This window comes from Protopterus annectens, chromosome 8.part1 (genome assembly GCF_019279795.1).
Source record: "Protopterus annectens isolate FY-2018-M chromosome 8.part1, PAN1.0, whole genome shotgun sequence".
In the NCBI taxonomy this organism is placed as follows: Eukaryota; Metazoa; Chordata; order Ceratodontiformes; family Protopteridae; genus Protopterus; species Protopterus annectens.
In genome coordinates, this window is record NC_056742.1 from 366,276,622 (window position 1) to 366,299,031 (window position 22,410).

General features: G+C 38.1%; 1 protein-coding gene across 1 annotated transcript in view; it reads right to left on the reverse strand.

Annotated features, from left to right (window-relative positions):
• Positions 1 to 22,410, reverse strand: part of HSDL1 (hydroxysteroid dehydrogenase like 1) — a 327,456-nt gene that overhangs the window by 128,352 nt on the left and 176,694 nt on the right. Inside the window, exon 3 of the mRNA XM_044081942.1 lies at positions 3,417 to 3,862. Coding sequence (XP_043937877.1) covers positions 3,417 to 3,862 — 446 coding nt within the window. The remainder of the gene's footprint in view (positions 1 to 3,416; positions 3,863 to 22,410) is intronic.

Sequence of the window (22,410 nt, forward strand, 5' to 3'; positions counted from 1 at the left end):
AAAATATGGCAAAGACTTCTGATGATGTTAGAAGTGTCAACACCATAAGCTGCAGGCACTGTATCCTGTCCACTAGTAGACATGCCTGCATGTTTATCATATCCAGACTACAGCTAATGAACACGGGCAGCAGGAAGACTAGTAGCCGAGACCCTGCACAGTTGATTGTGATTCTCAGATGAACTATCAATGTCAGAGACTCCCTTGTAGTCACCAGAATTTGAGCTGAAGCAGCTAGAAATTAGTCATTTAGGTGAGGGAAGATTTTAGCTCTCTACTGTCTTTGATAGGCTGATATGGTAGACATGCACTCATTCAACACCCTTGAGGCTGAGCGGAGACCAAATGGAAAAGTCTGGAATCAGCTGTGACTGGCTTCTACCCAGAAATGTACAAAGCTTCTGGAAAATTCTGATATGAAGGTAGGAATCCTGCAGGTTAAAACAACATAGCTAGTCTCCTTTAGCTACAGTGACTATATCAAAGGCTTGTTTGTGGTGGATGAAGATGTTCAGTCCACTAAGATCTAGCACAGACTGGATGTTTTTGGACTTTTGTGGCACTAAAAATGGAGTAAAACACAAGGTCTTGGAGCTGCTGCTGCTTTTCACCGTTGGTGGACTTTGGCTGCCTCATGAATGCCAAATATGCTTTTCTTCAGGACTGTGAACTGCTCAGAATATAACCTTTGCATTAGAGTTCCCTTCGGATTGCTGCTGGTTTCTTTGCTGCACCCCCACTCCTGAACCACATCAAGCAAAGACTCCTTTGAGCCTCTGAAAAGCATGTTTAAGACAGCAGAAACTTAACATCCACAGCTGTGAGGGTCTTGCTTTTTTCCTCCTTACTACTTAGGTGTATTCTGACATATGGTCTGCAAAGACACGGCCTTTGAAATAACAGTTCACAAACGTGTCCTTGGCAAAGCCAATTAATCTAAGCCATTAGTACTTGTGAACTACAATGTCAGATCCCAATGGTTTTCCATGGCGTTTTAAACTACCCACATTATAAGGACAGTAATTTCATTTGGCAATGCCATATTATCAGATGCATTTTGTTACATGGAAATCCATCGTATGAAAGAAGTAACTTAGCACCCTTAAGGAAAGAGTCAAGGATGCATAAACTTGCTTCCCTATGCTGCCCACCACTCTGGAATCCTTATCCAGGAGATGAACTGCAGGACTCAGATTTTGGAGTCCCTGACAGAAACGCCATTCCTTGGAAGGCCAAAGGATATGGTCTATTACCTTTAATGCAGAAGCCACTGCATCACAGCTTTCACAACCAGATTGATGGTCACCTAGGGGAATGTCCACAAAAGGCAGGACTATCTGGGAGGATTGCTGGGTATACAGACAGCCTTCTAAAATGTTGTGTGCAGGGAGGATACCACATCAGTTATCCTTTGCTCATCTGGTATGCCATCTCCAGGACTTCACATCACGTAAGGATATGGGAGTAATTTGAATCTCTCACATCACTGTGGTCAGGAGTAAAAATTCCATCTGTGAATCAATGTATCTCCTTTTGCAGGATGCTGTCTTGAGAATTCCTACATGGAAATAGTCTGAAGAAAAGACACATGAATGCTTCAGAGTTGAACTCACAGCTAGGGGCCGCAGAACGCCCAGGGCCTCTCTGTTTGTTGGATGACATGTGGCATGGCTGAAGGCTCAGGCAAAGACAGGTTCAGATGTACTGAAGAAGTTAGTAACAAAATGGGATACATCAGACGAACCAAAGCAATGATAACTGCTGTCTGACACCGATGGCTGTGTCAGTGCTGAGACATCAATACTGTATACTCCAAGTCATGGCCCAAACAACATTAGCACATAAACATTCAGCAATGACATTGGCTCTGACACCCTGGACTAAGCACTGGCTCTGAAGGCATCATTAAATGCGGTGCTGGAGTCAGCAACACCAATGACAATGTAAGGGTCAAATATAGCAACACTGATCAAAGACCAATGACAACAACAGTGACATCCAAGCCTCAGTCACTGCCAGTGTACGGATCAAAAACTACATTCACAGGACTGATGTCAAAAAAAGTGGGGACATAGAAGACCGTCTCAATATCCTGGTTTGAGAAGCAGCACAGAAATGGGCAACATGTCTCCAGTGAAGAAGGACAGGGAAGGGGCAACAGAAAGTCTTGCCTTCATCCTCAGAACTACTACTGCCATCTTGTCACATTTAAAAGTGGGTATGACAGGGGTCTGTCTGGGTTTGCTAGTAAAGATTTTGGAGTTTAAGGTATAGAACAAAAAAAAATTAGCTGTACTGCTTTGTCAGCACCAGTGTAAGTCAAACTGAATAGTAAGTAGGTCTTGGTGCTGAAGCAGTAATATGCGAGGTAGAGTCTGAACTTTGTCTAGCTGACAAGGTCTTCTCAAACAAATATTAAGTTTAAAACTGTTAAAATATATGAGGACAACCGTGTACAAACTCAGCAACAGTGAGCTCTTCACCCACACAAACAAGTCAAACTTTGTGACAAACTAGAAGAGGAATCATCTTTCCACAGATACACTTTATGAATACTTGGTCCATGGTAAGAGAGGTACTAAAGTCATTAATACCAAGAAGGAGAAACAATATAGCTGAAAAACAGGCAAAAGAATGGAAATCTTTTTTTTTTTTTTTTTTTTTTTTTTTAACAGAGGACAAACAAGGTAGGCCTAGGCTGGGAATAGAAAAGTATATGACCAGAAAAGATGAAACAATTCATAAGAGAAAGTCACGGTGAGAATTCTCTTTAAAATGAACAAAATTCTCCTAACATCTAACTGTAACCCAGGGCCATTCAGAATCCCCAAGCTGAGCCACAGCAATGATGATCTGGAGAGATAAGGTACCAAAGTACATTATGGGATAAGAAAAGGGTTCTTGATAGACTAGGAAATTTTACCTACTGAGCATAACAAATGCCTGACAGCCTTAGTCCTGGTATTAGAAGATGGACCTTCTCTTATAAAATCTACTGTAAGCACGTACTAAGCACATACAAAACCACAGAATATTTTAGCCAAAATCACTAGCAAAACAGTGAGTAACTTCAGACTATTTTCTTGTCAGTTCCTGAAATATGGCAGAGAAAACAAAAACAAAGTGTATGAGATAAGGAATGTATAATAGGAAGAGGGTTCAGGAAGCCTTGCAAACAGCAGTTATAATATCTGTGGTATCAGACCTAGAATCTAGCAAGGATGGAACTTTTCTCATCCGATCATGTATTGCATTTAGTTACTCTCAGTTCATGAGGTAGCACAATGGGGCTCTGAAGGCCTGCCACACTCTAGTTATAATTTATTTACATCTCTTATTACTTACTATCTGATGGTATCCACAAACAGTCTAAGAGACAAAGAGGTTGAAACAATACAAAATAAAACACTCTTCACCTTTGATGCAGAATAAGCTGTTTTCTGTGGAGAAGGTTTGCAGCATGAACCAGAAGAAATGTTTACAATGGCACCTTTTTTCCTGTCTATCATTCCCGGTAGCACAATATGCACCATCATGCTTGCTGCAGCAATGTTAACGTTAATGATATCCCAAAGTCTGTCTTCATGTACTTGAGTAAAATACTGTGGGTATTCACAGCGCACATTGACATTGTTTATTAAGATGCCTATCTCTTTATCCCTCAGAGTTTCTCTTATGGGGGAATAAGCGTCACGGCCACTGCTTAAATCAGTTTCAATAACAACCACCTCAACACTGAAGGTTTCTGAAAGGTTCTTGGCTATGATCTGTAAAGTGCTGTTTTGATGGCCAATGAGGATAATGTTGATGCCTCGACCTGCCAGCTCCTCTGCATAAGCCTTACCGATGCTGTCTGCGGCACCTAGAAGAGACAAACAAACAATCTTTCTTAATCACTGTCTCAGCCCTACTAAAAATTAAAAAACTGAAAGTATATTACATACCCAAGTACGAGTTTATTATTCCATATGGATATGCTATTTAGCAGTTTAAAAATTGCAGTCACATTATTTGATATTTTACTGTTTCTTTTAACAGCTATTAGTAGCAATATAGTGGCAAGAGTTTAGTCCCTTCACAGGAGGCATGGAAGTAATTACATTAAGACAAGTAACTTATTCTGCATATACTTTTTTTTGTTATGTCTATCTGTAAACTCTTAAGACATGTAATTATTCAACTTATTTCTTATACTGGAAATATCACTGTGATGTGGCAGCTGGGGGAGTACAGCTCACATTTTTCCCATTTTATCCGTGCAATTTATTTTATTCTATTTTGTATTTGTTAACCAGGATACAACACTTATGCAAGTGAACAATTTTCAGGCTTTGCCTGAGGATACAAACATAAAATGAAATTTGAAGAGAGAGTACCTGGGTAGGGTTAAAAAAAACATCAACAGTAGAGAAGATACATTAATGTCTGCTATTGCTCAAAAATGAAAACAGATACACGTAGCTAAACAAGTACTGGTGATTTCTAGCTACTCATCTTTCACTGACATCTGACAGTACACTAAAAGTAAGAGGACTTTCTTCTTCCTACTCCATGATGACCAATTCTATTTTTTTTTTTATTTCTGTGCAGTACTGAAAAAATGCTGGGTTGCTAGTACTGCATATGGTTACTCTATCATTGTGCTGAGCTCAGTTCCTTACCTTTTATGTAGTTCACCCGGTAGTATATGATAATAACCAGAAGGCATATAGTGACTATGTTACATTATGACTCTTTTGTCTCAAACCACATACTCAAGAAAAATTTGCCCTATACTCTCTCAAAAGTGTGCAATAGGAAAAGCTACATGGAGTTTGCGATTTTGAACTTCTTTAACTGTACTTGAATTTATTTGGTGAGTCAACATGATAATGGTAATAATATGTTTGACATTTTTATGACACACTGAATGTCAAAATCAAACATTACTAAGCAGGACTCACCTGCCAGCACTACAGTGTGAAGTTAAGTACTCACTGCCAGTATAATCACTTTTAGGATCACACACAGTAAATGGGGAGAGGGATACTCAGTGTAAACAGGATGAAACTTCTTGGGTCAAAACTTCCTAACGCATAGTCATTGTATTTATTCCTTTTGCATTTTTTAACCAGGTAAGTAAACATATCAGACAACCCTTTTTTAGCCATAACCTGGGTCAAAGGTAAGATGCATGTACAACACAATGTTTAGCAAAGCTGTTACATAGACACTTGCAGATGCAAGAGTAATTAACTACAATTAAAATTCTCACATTGTTGTGGTAACAATTTAGAGAGAGAAGGTGACTGCAAACAAAAGAAAAATCACGACGCAGATACTACAAATGTATTAATGCGATTTCCGAGTACAGACACATTCAGGAGATAAGGGCAAGTGTCAAAACAGCGAAAACAGAAACAGATGTTAGTAACAGGTACTACACAAACTGTGATAACAGAAGCAGAGCTTAGTAACAGGTAGTATTCAAACAGTGAGCCAAGTAGATGTTAGTAACAGGCCACAGACAAACAGTGATGACAGAAGCAGATGTCAGTAACAGGTAGTAGATGAACAGTGATGACAGAAGCAGGCGCTAGTAACAGGTAGTATACAGTGATGAGAGATGCAGATGTTAGTAACAGTATATGAACAGTGACGACAGAAGCAGATGTTAGTAACAGGTAGTATACAAACAGTGAGCCAGGCAGATGTTAGTAACAGGTAGTAGATGAACAGTGATAACAGAAGCAGATGTTAGTAACCGGTAGTAGACTAACACTGATGACAGAAGCAGAAGTTAGTAACAGGTAGTATACAAACAGGGTTGACAGAAGCAGATGTTAGTAACAGGTAGTAGACGAACAGTGATGGCAGATGCAGATGTTAGTAACAGGAGGTAGTAGACGAACAGTGATGACAGATGCAGGTGTTAGTAACAGGTAGTATACACACAGTGATGACAGAAGTAGAGGTTAGTAACAGGTTGTATACGAACAGTGATGGCACATGCAGATGTTAGTAACAGGAGGTAGTAGACGAACAGTGATGACAGATGCAGATGTTAGTAACAGGTAATATACAAACAGTGATGACAGAAGCAGAGGTTAGTAACAGGTGGTATACGAACAGTGAGAGAGGCAAAAAAGCAGCATGTGCTTTTGGATTCTGATGTTTCTAAAAGCAATGTTAGCTTACAGACAGACTGGCAATTAGCTGTAATTTTTGGTTAGATTCTGTTGTGATCAATGATTTCTGACATTTTGATGATGAATGCCACCTGATCATTTTACACTGCTTCCTGCACACAAGTACATTTTAGCAGTTTACTGATTAATGCTGCAGTCTTTATAAGTAATGATGATGGACGTGATGCAACTGTAAAGAAAATGAAATGCTATATGCTCTTCTACTGCAAAAATGCTAAGTGTGGCGATAATCTGTTGTGACGTGTTAATACGCAACTCTGTGACATTATGTTTTGTTGATGTTCACTTGTATCAGATATTGGTCTGAATTCATCTGTGAATTTTAAATGTTGTTCAAAAAGCAAAGGGTTTTTAAATATTAAGAAGGGATTTTTGTCACATGACTTTCATCATATAATTTCTTACTATTTAAAGTGATTGCAAATATTCCTTCAACAGTCGGATGAAGTGTCAGTCGTATGTGATGGTCATGAGACGAAAGTTGCTATTTTTTAACACCTTTATTGAATAATCACTTAAGACATAGGCAAACCTATATTTATATAACAGAAAACAAACCATGCCAACATGATCACAGTTAAAAACATTATACATTCCATATATTCTTTTAAATAATTATCATCAATCTAACATTATATATACTGATCAATGTCTGCCTTCCCTTAACGATCACTCCTCCTCAAAAACATTATTCTGCATGTATGTTCCCAAAATTTCCATTTTTCTGTGTAATCTGTCCCCAACCTTTTCTAAAGATCCCACATCCAGTTCTTTTATCCCAGTTACAATATTCACTACTTCGAGTACAGCTGGTTTAGATTTTGATTTTCTAGTAACTGATTTTTTGGCAGCCACCTGAATTACACTTAACAAGGTCTTACTATGCCTAGGGAATTCTGATCCTATATCACAGCTCAAAAAAATCATTGCCTTAGTTACACCCATTTGCTCACCCAATATTTCTGACAACAGTACTCTGTAGGGAATTTCTAGTCTGACAACTTATTACACTCCCAAAACATGTTTCCGCAACACATATCCAACATTTGCCATGTACGCGAGTAAAAATTCTTTTGAGTCTGCTTGGATATAATAACACCTACAAAAACACTTCCAAGCAAAACTACTAAATCTTCTAGACTTTGTTGCATATTTCAGAGCTACACATACATTCCCCCATTGCTTCTCTGTGAACTGTTTATCCAGCCTCTCAATCTTTTTTGATCTCTTATTGAGTACTATAGCTTTCGTGCAATACTTTATTTCCCCTACTAATTATCCCTTTTTTTTATCAGTAGCTTCTCTTCCACATTCAGCTACAAATTCTATCAGAGTAAGTCTTGCACTTAGGATTTCCCTATCCTTTTCTCTTTGCCTATATTGACATCAGTCTGTGACAGGAAAGGCAGTCTCTAGCCCACAGTCCAAAAGATTTAGGTTTATAGGTTCACAGGTGAATACTAGACTAACTGCCCTGAAGGGACATTTTAAGCCTAGCCAACAATTCAAGGTCAAAATCAAACTCTCTACATTGTGTCTTGATCTCGTCCCACTCTACTACCTTTCTCTACGTTATTTGCTCCCAATACCTTGGTTCCTTTCCAGTTTTCTTGAGTAAATTCCAGCCTGTTCTCGCCTATTCTCTGTAACTCTAATTGCAGTCATCCCTAATGGCAGAATCGCCTTTCTCATTTTGGCTTAGTTTGTAGAATAATTTCTGCTACTTTAAGAGTATAATATTATATATGGCGGTTAATATTCTCCTTAAGGATGTTGTATATTTCAGCTTTTCCCGGTTAGGGGTCGCCACAGCGGGACTCCGGTCCGCTAATGATTGGCAGTAGATTTTTATGTGCCGAGTTGCCAGCTCTGACGCACAACCTTCAATGAGGGTATGCCCATTCACGCATGTCTCCACACAGAAGACGCTTTAGCTGAGAATCGAACCGGACAGCGTCTTACTGTGAGGCGACAACGCTACCAAGGATATGCATCCAAAATCCCACTCTCTCTATTATTTCCCTCTCTCTCCTTATTTCATGAATACTCCCCCTGCTTTGTCATCATTCCTTTCCATTTTGAATTCTAACGTTCTACTTGTATTATGTATATCATCCTTAACTGTGTAGCTGTAAAATATCCCTTCATATCAAGTAATCCAAAACCACATTGCTCTACTGGAAAGATCAGCTTATCCCAACTGACCCTTATCCTCTCCTTCCCAGATAAATATCATTCAACTAATTACTGTCCACAAGTCCTTCTCTGGTTGATAGAAATATGCCTGACCTGCATATAAAACTAAAGAGACTAAAAACATTTTCACTGCTTGTATCTTACTATGTCCATAAATAGCAGCTTCCAGTTTCTCAGTTTTTGCATTATATTTTGTTTAGTCTCTTCCCAAATATCCTTAGCTGCCACAAAAGAATGCTTATAAAACCCATACTCATAAATGCATACAGTGGATATAAAAAGTTTACACACCCCTGTTAAAATGCCAGGTTTTTGTGATGTAAAAAAAAATGAGACCACAATAAATCATTTCAAAACTTTTCCCACCTTTAATGTGACCTATAACCTGTACAACTAAATTGAAAAACAAATGTGTTAAGAGAAAAATTATAAAAAACAAAAAATATACAATATGCTAGTTGCATTAGTGTGCGCAACCTTAAACTAATACTTTGTTGTGTGTGCACATCCTTAAACTAATACTTTGCTGAAGCACCTTTTAATTTAATTACATCACTCAGTCTTCTTGGGTAGGAGTCTTATCAGCATGGCACATCTTGACTTGGCAATATTTGCCCACTCTTCCTTGCAAAAGCGCTTCAAATCTATCAGATTGTGAGGGCATCGCTTGTGCACAACCTCCTTCAGGTCACCCCACAGATTTTCTATTGGATTTAGGTCTGGGCTCTGGCTGAGCCATTCCAAAACTTGAATTTTCTTCTGGCGAAGCCATTCTAATTAATTTGGATGCATGCTTGAGGTCACTGTCATGTTGAAAGGTGAAATCCTTCTTCATCTTCAGCTTTCTAGCAGACACCTGAAGGTTTAGGACCAAAAGTGACTGGTATTTGGATTCCCCTCCATCTTGACTAAAGCCCTATGTCTAGCTGAAGAAAAGCAACCTCAAAGCATGATACTGCCACCACCATGCTTCACTGTGGGGGTGGTGTTCTTTTGGTGATGCAAAGAGTTTTTAAGCTAAATGTACCTTTTGGAATTGTGGCCAAAAAATTCAACCTTGGTCTCATCAGACCATAACATATTTTCCCAAAGACTTGATGTATTGTTTTGCAAATTTTAGCTGGGCCTGGATGTTTTTCTGTGTAAGAAAAGGCTTCCGTCTTGCAACCCTACCCCACAGTTCAGACATATGGAGAATATGGGAGATTGTTGCCAAGTGTAGTACACAACCAGTACCTGCCAGAAATTCCTACAGCTCCTTCAGTGTTGCTGTAGGTCTCTTGGCAGACACCCTGGTTAGTTTTTGTCTTGACTGTTTATTAATTTTGGAGGGACGTACAGTTCTTTCCAACGTCACTGTTGTCCCATATTTTCTCCACTTTTTGATGACTGCCTTCACGGTATTTCATGGTATATCCAATACTGTGGAAATTTTTTTGTACCCTTCTCCTGACTGACACCTTTCAGCAATGAGATGCCTTTGATGCTTTGTAAGCTCTATACGAACCACGGCTTTTGCTGTAGCAGGCAACTGAGTAAATGTCAGGAAACTCCTACTAGGCCAGCTGAACTTTATTTGGAGTTAATCAGTCTCTCTTTAATTGATGGCAGGTGTGTACCCAAGAAGTCCGAATACTGTAATTAAATCAAAAGGTGCTTCAACAAAGTATTAGTTTAAGGGTGTGCGCACACAACAAAGTATTTGTTTTAGGGTGTGCACACTTGTGCAACCGGTGTGTACTGTACGTTTTTATTTTTTTATATTTTTTCCTCTAACAGATTTGTTCTTCAGTTGAATTGTACAGGTTATAGGTCACATTAAACGTGGGAAAAGTTTTGAAATGATTTATTGTGGTCTAATTTTTTTATATCACAAAAACCCAGCACTGTAACAGGGGTGTGTAAACTTTTTATATCCACTGTAATTTTATCATGTCCTCATAAATATGGGTATTACTAAACCAATTAACGTGTGAATTCATAGTTTACAGCTATAGCCTTTGTTGTGTCTTTATTAATTTTATATTCCAAAAAGACCTGAAAAGTCTCAAGATGTTCCACAACACAGATATCCTTTTCTGGTTTTAAAAGGTACAAAATAATATTGTCTGCAAATAAAGCCATCTTTTCTTGATTACCATACCAATTATATCCTTGAATTTCTGAGTCCCTTATTTTCTTTGTCAATGGCTCTAAATCTAACACAAACAATGGGGAAAAGAAAACATCTCTGTTTGGTTCCTCTGTTCAGTCACAACTTATCAGAGAGAAACCCTCCAACTTTAAGTTTTGCCTCCAATTCCTCAAATATCAGTCTAATTATCCTTACTATTGTATCAGGGAATGCAAATGCTCCCACTGCTCTATTCAAAATCCTAGGTTATTCTATCAAATGCTTTTCTCTGCATGAACACCCACCAGCAACAGAGATATTTTATCACATTCTGCTTCCATCTGCATAATCATTGCTCTATTAATGTTGTCTGGAATATCTCTAATACCTCTACAAGATCTCTGGTTATTTTTCTTGTTATAGGTTCTCTCAGTTTAGCAATAACCCTTTCTACTTTCTGTTGCCCAAGCCACTGTCCTAAAAGTTTCTGTGCTCTGAAGTTATCGATAAACAATTAACAGCAATCTTTCTAAACTTATGCATATTGTCCAGATGCTCCCTTATTTTCTCTTAAGCATTCTGCATTTGTGCCTCTTCTTGTTTTGTGACACCCCTTTATTCTGCACAACTTTAACCTTTGTTAGCCCCTCTAAATAATTCTTGTTAATTCTTAACAATATCTCTTTCACTTTACTTCTACCGTAGTTTTAAACTCCACTTTCACTTTATTCCACTCACTTGCTATCACTTCTGAGGAAATTTTTATTTTCCCCAATAAGTCTATAATAATTTCCACTACCCATTCCTTAAATTCCTCTTTTTTAACAGGTAGGCGGGGCAGCAACAGTCTCATTTGTACTTCATTACCCTGCATTTTTATCTTAGTTGTTACTGATGCATGATCTGAAAAAGTTATTGGATGTGTGTCAAAGCCTTCCGAAGACATTCCTGTGAAATATAATTTCAGTCTAGTCTAGCCCAGTTATTGTACCTTGAGGAATAATATGCAAATTCTCATCAAGTAAGTACTACTGAATTCAAGTCTTATATATTTTCATAAATTTCTTCAGTATTCTCTTTTGTTGTATTTTCCCTTCTAGAGTCCCCCAGAGACATCATCACTGTTGCAAATCAAGTTCCAGTCACCACCTATAATATTCCCTGTTGAAAGCAGATTTCTCCCAAAATTTTCTTAAACTTCATAATAGCAGTTTTAGGTGGAATATAAATAAATGGCAGCATAATCCTCTTCCCTTATTAGCCCTTTATTACCAGAGATCTGCCATTATTATCTTTTTGTCCTCTTCTTTCACTACTGGAGCTCCTCTAGCAACTAGTATAAGTACTCTGCCTTCCCTTTGTCTATATCCAGCCTTTGTGTTACATGCACCCACTAATGTTTGGCAGGTTGATCTTTTGTTTCTTTCCAGGTGTGTCTCCTGTAGCATTGCTATTTGCTTTCTGCATTTCTTAACATAACTCAATACTCCTTCCTTTTTATCTGCACCCTTGAGGCAATTCATGCTCCAAAATAATATGTTTACTGAGGTCTCCTTCATAACATTGACTTACTTTTTCGTCAACGTTCAAAACAACGAGACAAAAACATTGGAAGTTTACAGTTACGAACTATTGGAACATTGTATTTCCTCTCCGGGAAAGTAACCACTTGGCTATCATGGTGAACTCTGCCCCTTCTTTGCTGTAGTGCGATCTTGGAGTTTTAATATTTAAGTGGGGGGGGGGTGGCAGGCAAAGCCCCCCACTTTGGTGGACGTAATTTGCTTCCATTTGTAATGTTACTGTTGGTGGCCAAGCGGTTACTTTCCTGGAGAGGAAATACAATGTTCTGGGAATTTCTGACTGTAAACTTCCGAAGTTTTCATCTCGCTGTTTTGAACGTCAACGAAATGGTAAATCAATGTTTTAAAGTCGACCTGTTTACAGTAGCCATTATGATAAGAAGTTATTATTCCATCTATTATATATGACAGCTTTTTAAATATCTGTTTCCAGCTTTTGTGCTGCATGCAGCCACTGATGTTTGGCAAGTTGATATTTTATACTGTTTCTTGTAATCTCCATTTTAACTTCTTTCACATTTTACAAGACTTTTTATTTTAATGAAAACCCTCCAACAAAAAAACTAAACGCACCCCAGAACCTATTAACGTAAAACAAACACATAAAACTATGTTTGTCTTCAAATAACGAAACTAAACCCTCCTGACAGAAACAATTGTCCCTTATGGACAACTACACACCCAGGCAAAACCTAATCTAAAATTAAAGTTATCCACGCTAAGATGTATGTTACAGCCTGTGCTCCTACTACATACACTAATTGCTGCTTGTTCTTGCTTTGTCTTTATTCTTCTCCCAGATGTTAAAAACAGCTTGTATGTTTTCAGAAAACATTATCTTTTAGCATTAAAAAAAAGTGCACTGGCGATTTTGAACTAAAAGTAAATTATACACTGTTTTAGTAAAGGCAGCTGCTATCTCCAATTCACTTCTAATAATTTCAAACTTTATTTTTTTACTGAACTGCTTGCCCTTGTACCTTTTCATTTTACGTTTCTCTCAGTAAATAATATGCAGACCTCTTGATTTACTGTCATCACCTTTAGTCAGCTTGTTTTCATAGAAACAAGAACAAAACCGCTGCCTTCAGCTCCAGATTTCTCAACTGGTACTAAACATTTATTTGCTTAAAGAAAACTATTAATTACATTGTGGTCTCTCAGTTTTTAAACCCATTTGCATTCACAAAAAACTATCATTAGATTAAGCCAAGAGCATTAACACAGACACTCACTTATGCAAAAGTAAAAGAAAACATTTCTATTATGCATATATTATAACCATTGCACTTTTATATTCCACCCTGACCCCCAACAGTCCAAGATTACAACTTAATGACTTAAACATGCTTTAGTTCTTCTCTTTTTACACTGTGTCTACATTTCTGAAAACTAAAAAGAGAGAGAAAAAGCTGTTTACTTTATTATCTATATCACATATATAATTAAGAATTTTCAGTGATTGTTATAACATGCAATTAATATCATAAAAAGTTTTACTCAAAAAATTGTTTTACTTACAGTTAGTTTTTCCTGCTTTCTCCCTCTGTTTTTTTTTTCCCTTTTAGTGTCCTTCCAAACATTAATGACATGAAATGGGACATATACCAGTCAGACCCCCAACAAATGCAACAAAATCAACAACAATCAAATCTTTCCTAGCCGCTTTTTCTTGTAACACCATATTTCACAAATGTAATCAATCCTTCATAGTCTCATATTTATTCACCAATTCCAGTGATACCAGCCTTCTTTCTGTTCACCTCCATCTCACAATCCCAGACTTTGGTCCATGTCCAATGTATTCCTGATTCTTCTAGCCAACTACTGTTCATTTCCTTTGGAACATTGGAAAATGTTTCACCAGGAAAGTCTATAAGCCTTACTATTAGAAGAATGAGAAGCAGAGCCCACTTAAGTTTGATGGCTCACCCTTTGCTGGACAAACTTTTGTATTTCCTCTTTAGCCTGACCTTGATCCTCCAGGAAAAACATTTTGAAGCCAGACGGATACAGCAGCTTGAATCTCACACCTGCCTCCTGACATTCCATGATTGCCAGGATAGCTTTATTCACTGCGCACCCAGGCAGAAGAGAAGCAATCACATTCCACAAATACTCTACTGCCTCCAATATTTAATATTTTGCTCTTCTAACACAAGTTTGGTCAGGATTAACTCTTTCTGCTGGTATGATTGCATCTTTACTAATACGGGTATTGGCTGCTTTCTCATTGCCAGGTTAATTAACAAATCCTGCTGTGGAATACCAGTCCAGTTACTTCTTTGTGTTTTTACAATCTGTTCCTTCGAGTTTCTCTGGTACAGCATACAATCTCTTGCTGTGTCCAATAACAACCATTTTTTGAATCAGCTTTTCTCGAGTAGTCTCATGCTCAGCAAGCCTTTTTTTTTCATTCTGACCTCTGATTTTTGCAGGTTTTATCAGTTCATCTGAATAGCGGTTTAAAGCTTCTCCTATTTTTCCAGCCTTTTGTTATTTGAGTTGACATACACCTTCAATGTTTCACTTATTTTAATCAACTCTGAGCACATTTGACTTAACTCTTCCTCTAAATTACTGGAAGCCATCTCTTGTACAAAAGCTGGTGCCTGAAGTACTTTTTGCTGAACAGATGCAGGATTCTTCAGAGTTGCTCTTTTCTCCTCACCTTTTCTAGTTGATTTTTTTTTCAGGCTCTTCAAGTTTCTTTTTTGCTGGTATCTAGGCAGTATTACTGTGCCTTATCTAATCTGTTTCTTTTTTCACACTGGGAGAGTTGATATTAAGCTGTTGATCAGTGTGCAGCCATCTTGGAAAAAGCAGAAAGCAGTTATTCTCATCTATTTTATTGTTTTTATTAAAGTGTGCAACACTTTTATCTTGTCATCCATGCTGGTACGTTCCTCTTTCCTGTATTTTCATCTTGGTTTCATACTATTCATCAACTACAAAAACATACTGAGTTCTTCTCATTATTTATAACAAGATCTTGCAAATTTCAGGTAATTATACAGCAGGTAACCAAAGAGAAGCAAACAACTCACGATAGAAATCCACCAGCGACTTTAACCGGTAACAATAAAGGCTCTCCTCCGTATAAATAATAATGGCACTTCAACTCTCTCCAATACCCTTTGATACAGGCAAATGTAATCCACAGTTGGCACGGAAATGTAAATATACGTAGTTTATTTATAATAAAAATACACAAACAGATTTAACCCATCTAATGCCATGATCATCTATCTCTGAGAATGTCTCATTGGAATGAATATATTTTACCCAAGTTGAGACTTTTTAAGCAGACCAAAATGAATGAATGAGACTGAAAGACAGAACCTGGGTTAAGTAAGGGGAAATTTCCATACAAATGTAAGTTGTAAGTTATAAAATCTTCAAGATCAGTTGAGCCCACATAATCCAAATTCACTTAAGTTTTAATTCACTGGAATCCATCAATACACAGCTTTCTAAGGAATTATTCTTTTGTCATGACTTAGTGATGCACAAACAATAAAGTTCTTCTTAACACTTCTAAAACTTGTGTAATGCATTTTGGCTCCAGTCTCAGGCTGACACCTTGGTCCTCCTCTACCAGTGAAAATCTACTAAAACTCATCATCATGAACGCAACCTCTTAAATACCTGGGCATGATAGGACACGGACAAATAATTCCAAAGATATGTAAGGCATACAAGTACTAAGCAAGATGTTACCTGTGAAACTATCATCACTCTGCCAGCTACTGCCACAGGCTCTATTCATCCTTCCTTCGCACATACTATCTCTGTCTTCAGCACTGCTACCGCTCACCTGCATTCTAGTTAGAATGTTACCTATGACAATCAGTGGCCGAATTCGGCTGCTACCAAGCTAACTTATCAACGACCTTTATATAAGCAAATGATGTGGCTTTTTATTAATCAATGCCAGTTACATAAGCAAATTATGTGGCTTCCCCTTATAAATGCAGACTCATCTACTAGCTTTTGATTATCAAATATTCAGAATACAATACCCCCAGCTAAACTAGTTTATCTGATCGTCAACATATCGTAACTCAAACTGCCATATTTTCTTCTTTCCCCTAATTTATTTATTCATTCTCTGCCATCCAATTTATCCTAAGGGTTACGGGCAGCAGGAACCTATTTTAGAAAGCAAGAGAACAGAATTAGTTCTGAACAGAAGGCCAGTCCATCACAGTATATGTGCAAATGTGTATATGTGTGTGTAGACAAACTACAAACACATAGACTCACAGAGGCAACTTAGAAAATGATCATTTCACAAAACAGCATGTCTTCCGGATGTGTAATTAATGTAAATAAATATTTATCTTGACTGTAATGTTGACCTCAAAGAATGTCTTATATCATTTACTACATTGTTTAATTTATGTTATACAAGTTATTCCTGTATTACTACTACTCCAGTGTTTAACACATTTTAAATGTTCTTTCTTGTAAACTAGAGCTTTCCTCCACAGGCCTCTGCTAAAAAGGGGTTTTCTTTGACAAACCAGTAAGACTTTCCTGGTAAACAAAATATAAATAAAATAAATAAATAAATGAGGGGTGAAACTGTGGTACTTGTCAAAAAAAAAACCCCATGGACAAAAGGACATCATGCAAATTCAGACAACCTTAGGATTAAGTGCACCTTGGCATCTCATTTTCACAACGTGGAATGACCCTCTAGATCTTAAAAAAACATCCGATGTAGAATGCTTTCACTACTGCACTCCAGAAATACTTCCTCTGACCTGTTTATAGAATGTAACCGTTTCCTCTCTTCCCAGTTCTCTGTCTGCTCCTCTTTTTCAGACAAAAGTCATTTAAAGTTTACTCAATCTCCCTTGCTAACACACTTATTTGCTTCTGATGTGTTTTCACTTGTGCTTCTCCATCTACATTGTTCATCTCTTAATGCTGACTAAATCTCAGCATTCCATTTCAGCACATCTATCTTGCTCCCATTTGGCTTTCAAGTCAAGCCCTAATAGCCTGACTGTATATAAGCTGGCAAAATCAGAGTGGAAATGCTTCAGATATAACTGAAATCACTCTGTGTTATTTTGTAGCCATATATAGTTCTACCCCACCAAAAAGAGGCTTTTCAAATGAAATCATGCTTTACAGTCAATGTGTCAACTCATAGCTGAATAGCTACTCTGCCTGTTAAAACCCATACGTTAAGGTTTAGACTTAATCAAGCACTGGACCTAGGCTTAAGTGATTTCAACAAGTTAAAATGTTTCTTATAATTTTTCACCCATTTATGAAAATAATTACTCATAGTTATGTTCTCAGCTGTCTTGATCTTCAGTGATAAATGTTGTGATTTGCCAAAGATCATTCCTGTTGTATATCTTTCAAGTATCTGCACTGCACACTTAAACCTTTACTGTTTAATACTTGTCGGCAGTCTCCACACTCACGTATTTGTGTTTTTTTAAGTTAAAAAATTGCCATTCTGTTACCACTGTGTAAGATAATTTCCCTGGTTTGTGAATGTAGAAATGGAGTTGCTTATCCAGTGTATCTAAATAACAAACAGAAATGAAATACTTTACTTCTTTAGTTATGTTTTAATTACCAGCTTAAGTCTTACCAAGCCAGCTACACTTTCAGAATGGGAAGACCCAAGCAGAATAGCTACATACAAGTCATTTTAAAGCAGTCTTAACATAAACACAGGCAAAAATGCATTTTCTATTCAATAAAGGGAAACAAAGTTAGCACATCAGTAGTTAAAACAAATATACCAAGTAAATAATCTAATCCAAAGCCTTCATTGTGTTTCTTTCTTTATAAGAACACATATTAGGGCATTAAAGCTAGAAGTACAACAGATATAAAATGCAGCTTGAATACATCAGCAGACAAACTCCCCTCAACGTCCTTCAAATGGAAGAAGGACTGAGTACACCATAGATGGCTACATTTAGAAATATGAAGCTGACTCAAGGACTAAGACAGAGAACTGACTCGAAGCCCAGCAACCTGGGATCGATTCAACTATGTTGTTGGATGAGCTGTCAGAAGATTGGGAATGAACAATGTTGGCTTGCTCATCCCAGACAGAAAGTGGTGGGTAGGTCCCACCACTTCAGTGCTACCTGGCAGAGGTCAGGGGCTGCTCAGTCAGAAGGACAGGTCAAGAGGTGTGGGCTGAGGGCTGCCAAGCAATACTCTGCACCAAGACAGAAAAAAAGATATATGGAAGCATGCATCTTTGCAGGCCCTGCCAGGTACTAAATCTACAAAAGATAGGGAATTTGTTTGTGAAATCCTACAACAAGCCCGTGAACAGCTGCAACCATCCACACAGCATACCTGGTATGGTAGAAGGGGAAGTAGAGTGCCAAGTCTCTCTTACATATCACACATGCATGCAAACACTCGCCTATGGACGGTTTAGGAGTTGCCAAACCATTTACTGCATGTCTTTGGAATGTGGAAGGAAATCGGAGCACCCAGAGAAAACTCATGTACTGACAGAGAGAACATGTAAACTTCACAAAGAAGGCTCCTCAGCTAAGATCCAGACTAGAAAACCTCTTGCTAAAAGGCAACAAAGCAATTAACTGAGCCATCCCATGTAGAAGTAATAAAAAAGAATTTTGAACTTGCATAGATGGCCAGTTTCAACTGTGTAGCTCTTGACTTTGGGCATCATCCCTAAGCGGAGGGTCTCTGATAATGAAACATCTCAATGAAGACAGGTGCCCTTACAAAGAGGTTTAGGGTAATACAGACAGTAGTACTAAGGACAAAAAAAAGGCTGATGAATCAGTCATCAGAGGTGGCTGAGGGCTGACATTTAAAGGATCATTAACATACCTGCATGCACACATACAGATATATGTGTGCGTGTGCATTTGTACATATGCACAAACAGGTGTGTGTGTATTACACACACACACACACACACATACATATTTATATATATATATATATATATATATATATATATATATACATATACATATATATATATATATATATATACTACACACATTTATACATATAAATACATATGTATATGTAGTACTACATGGTTTTACTTGTAACAAATCAGTCATTGGAGGCAGCTTCCTAGTCTAAAGTTCAGGTTTACTTATTTATAAAATTGTTTACCAAAAAGGAACAGTAGACTTTACAAAGGAAGTTTAGTATGTCGTACTCAGTCAGCTGCAGTCTCAAACACTTTCTCTGGTAAATGTTCACACTTTGCAGGATTTATAAAAATCAAAACATATACAGTGCTTCTTTGCAATGAGATGAAGTATCCCCTACACAAAGGGATCCAGCAAATAAACTAATAATCCTTACAGAGATCTCACAAGATTGAGCTAAGCTCTAGTAGCATCTCTCACAGGTAAGGATAACCTGAAATACCTTCCTCACAGTTCTTCGCAGGCAGGGTTAACTTGAAGTTCCTCCCCCCTACACTTTTTTCCAAGCAGCAGCCATATATCAAAAAGGCATCTTCTTTAAAGGGTATCAGCTTCTAGCCTCCCGAGGAACACATTCCCGGCTGCATTCATTCTAGTACATGTCACTCCTTCTAGAGTCCTTCTGGGACCCTCTTCAAACCCAAAGGCTGCAAATCTAACTAGTACCATGGCACTGAGCCTTAAACAGGCCTATCTGCAGCTGTCTCTCTAACTTTTTTTTTTGCCTGCCTGTTTTAGAGTTGGCATCTTTAAATCCTCAAAGAGAGTACCATAACTATGCTATAGAACCGCACCACTCCCCCAACAGCATGGAACCACCAGTTTCAGACTCAGTAAGATGGATTGTAGGCCTGGGACAGCTCATTTGCATTTATGTGGCAATGGCTGCGGCCCAGCCAATATATAACCTTTAAATGAAAGGGCTGTAGGGTCAATGTTCACTGCGATGCTTGAGTTGGTATACACTAGTGGGGCATTGTATATTACAAGCATAAGCTCCCTGCCCAAAAGATAGTACTTAAGGATGGTGATGGCCCTCTTAGGAGCCACACACTTTCAATAGTTGAGCAGCACTTTTCTGTATTATTTAGTTTTCTAGTTAACAGAACATATGGGGTATTCTTTCCCCATCTACAGCATGCAGTAAGACTGTGCATATGCATGCCCCAGAGGCATCTGTGTGTACTAAGAAATGTACTGAGAAGTCAGCTGCTACAAGTATGGGCTCTGAACACAGTATTCTCAATTTCATTAGTCTATTTTATGTTCAATGAAGCTTACCTGTAGACAGGTCAGTCAGGGGTCAACCTATAGTACTAAAATAAAGACAAATTTATTATAATTGCTACCTAGGCCCCAAAAAACATTATCTTACTTTTTTGTTGTTGGCATGGGCCAATTATTTTTACTGCGTCGACATTTTCAGTCCATGGATATTACTGACCAGATAGCAGGCTTTTGTTATACTTAGCTTGTACTTAACTGAGTCAGCTGTCAGTTCAGGTTGACACAGAAAATATTACATCAAGGTATGCTGCAGAATATCTAGTGTGTGCTCTAAGAATTTTGTCAATCAGTATCTGGAATATTGCAGATGCTCCATGGAGATTAAAAGGCAGGACTCTATGATGGTACAGCCAGTCTGGTGTAGAAATTCCCATTCTCTTCTCAGTGCCTGGGGTTTGGGATATTTTTCAATAGCCTTTGTTTGGGACTAGATGGATTTCCCAATAAATTTTGTTTAAGTCTAAAGTGATGAGGAAACCTATCCTTGCCCAATTTTTAAACCAATACATTCATTTAGGGAATGGGGGAAAATTTAAGTTACATATACTGTCTAGCTGCCTGAAGCCACTACAAAACATTAAATACATACAGGCTTGGGGACCAGTACAATTTGACTATTCTACTTTCTCTAAGATTCTTCTACAACCCAAATTTTAAGCACGTTTTATACTCTATCCCAAAATGTTTGGCACTGGAACTTTGGTAAGGTTTGTAGTGCAATTTCTCTTCAGGCACAGTTTCTCTCCTGTGCTGAATTAAACAGGTTTTACCAGACAACTCTGAAGAGTATATCTTTATTCCTGAGCATAAAGTGTTCACTTCTTGTATTTGAGACCAAGAATGTACCTCCCCTATTTGGTTTTATGACATGCTGTGGGGGAACCTTAGCTTCTCCTGCAAACATACAACTATGTTAAATAAATTTGTCATAACAGTAGATGTATGAATAATCAATACTGCAGTAGCCTTAGCTATATGGGTTATAAGCTACCCTACAGAGATAAGGCAACTGCAGCAGTGATCAAATACACAGCATAGTTGTGTAAGTACACTTACCGTAACAGCAGATGTTCAAATGATCACTGCTGCAATAGTTGCTCCCTCCCTCCACCCCTCTTGTTCTTGCACATATTTGTAGACAGGATGCGGCCCTGGAAATTAACCTAGCACTAGCCTCCTTCAGGGCTAAGCCTTCTCATCTCAGCTGGCAGAAATCTCTGAAAGGCTTGGCACCCAAACTGTTGTTTTTCTTCAACTCTGCTCAAGCTGAAAATGGTTAGAGCATGTAGAAGGTGCCCTTAAAGCTTTGGAAGCTAAGGCTACTACAGCGGTCATCGAATGATGAATTTCTTCAATTTCTCTCCATGGCTTTAGAACATTTACATGTTACAACTGTTCTAGCTTCCTTTCCAGGATTGTTTCACCTTTTAAATCACTTCTCTTAGTTTCTCCATCACTTCAAAAGGGCCTTGCATTTTGCAAGGAACTTCTTTTCAGAAGGTGGGTACTAATGCAAGTACCTTGTCTACTCATCTAACCTCTCTCAGTTGAGGGTTGTTGTTATATGCTTTCACCTGTGTCTGCCCTGCTCTCTCCATGTGTTCACTTTCCGCTGCCATTACAGTTATTAACTTGTGCTACAGATCAATAAAATACCTTATCACTTTTAACGGGTCTGCTTTCTTCCTCCCATGTTTGTTTTGTTATATCTAGCAAGCCTTGGGGATGTCTGCAATGCAACCATTCAGAAGGTGTGAATCCAGTTCAGGCTTGGGGCACTTCTCTTGCCGCAAACAGAAGGCATGGCAGGAGCAGGTTCCACTTTTCCCCATCTAACATTGTCGTCTTTCATACCATAAACTTTAACGTTTTGTTAAAATGAGATGTCTGTCGGTAACAATTTCTCAGGAAATGTCTATCTAGAAAAGAGCATTACTAGTTTTAATGCTACAGACTAAGCACGGACTCTTCAGGCGGACAATGCCTCAGGAAATTTTGTTGACTAATCAATAATAGCCAGAATATACTGATGGCCACTATGAGATTTTACAAGAGGACCCACAATGTCCACTGCTATG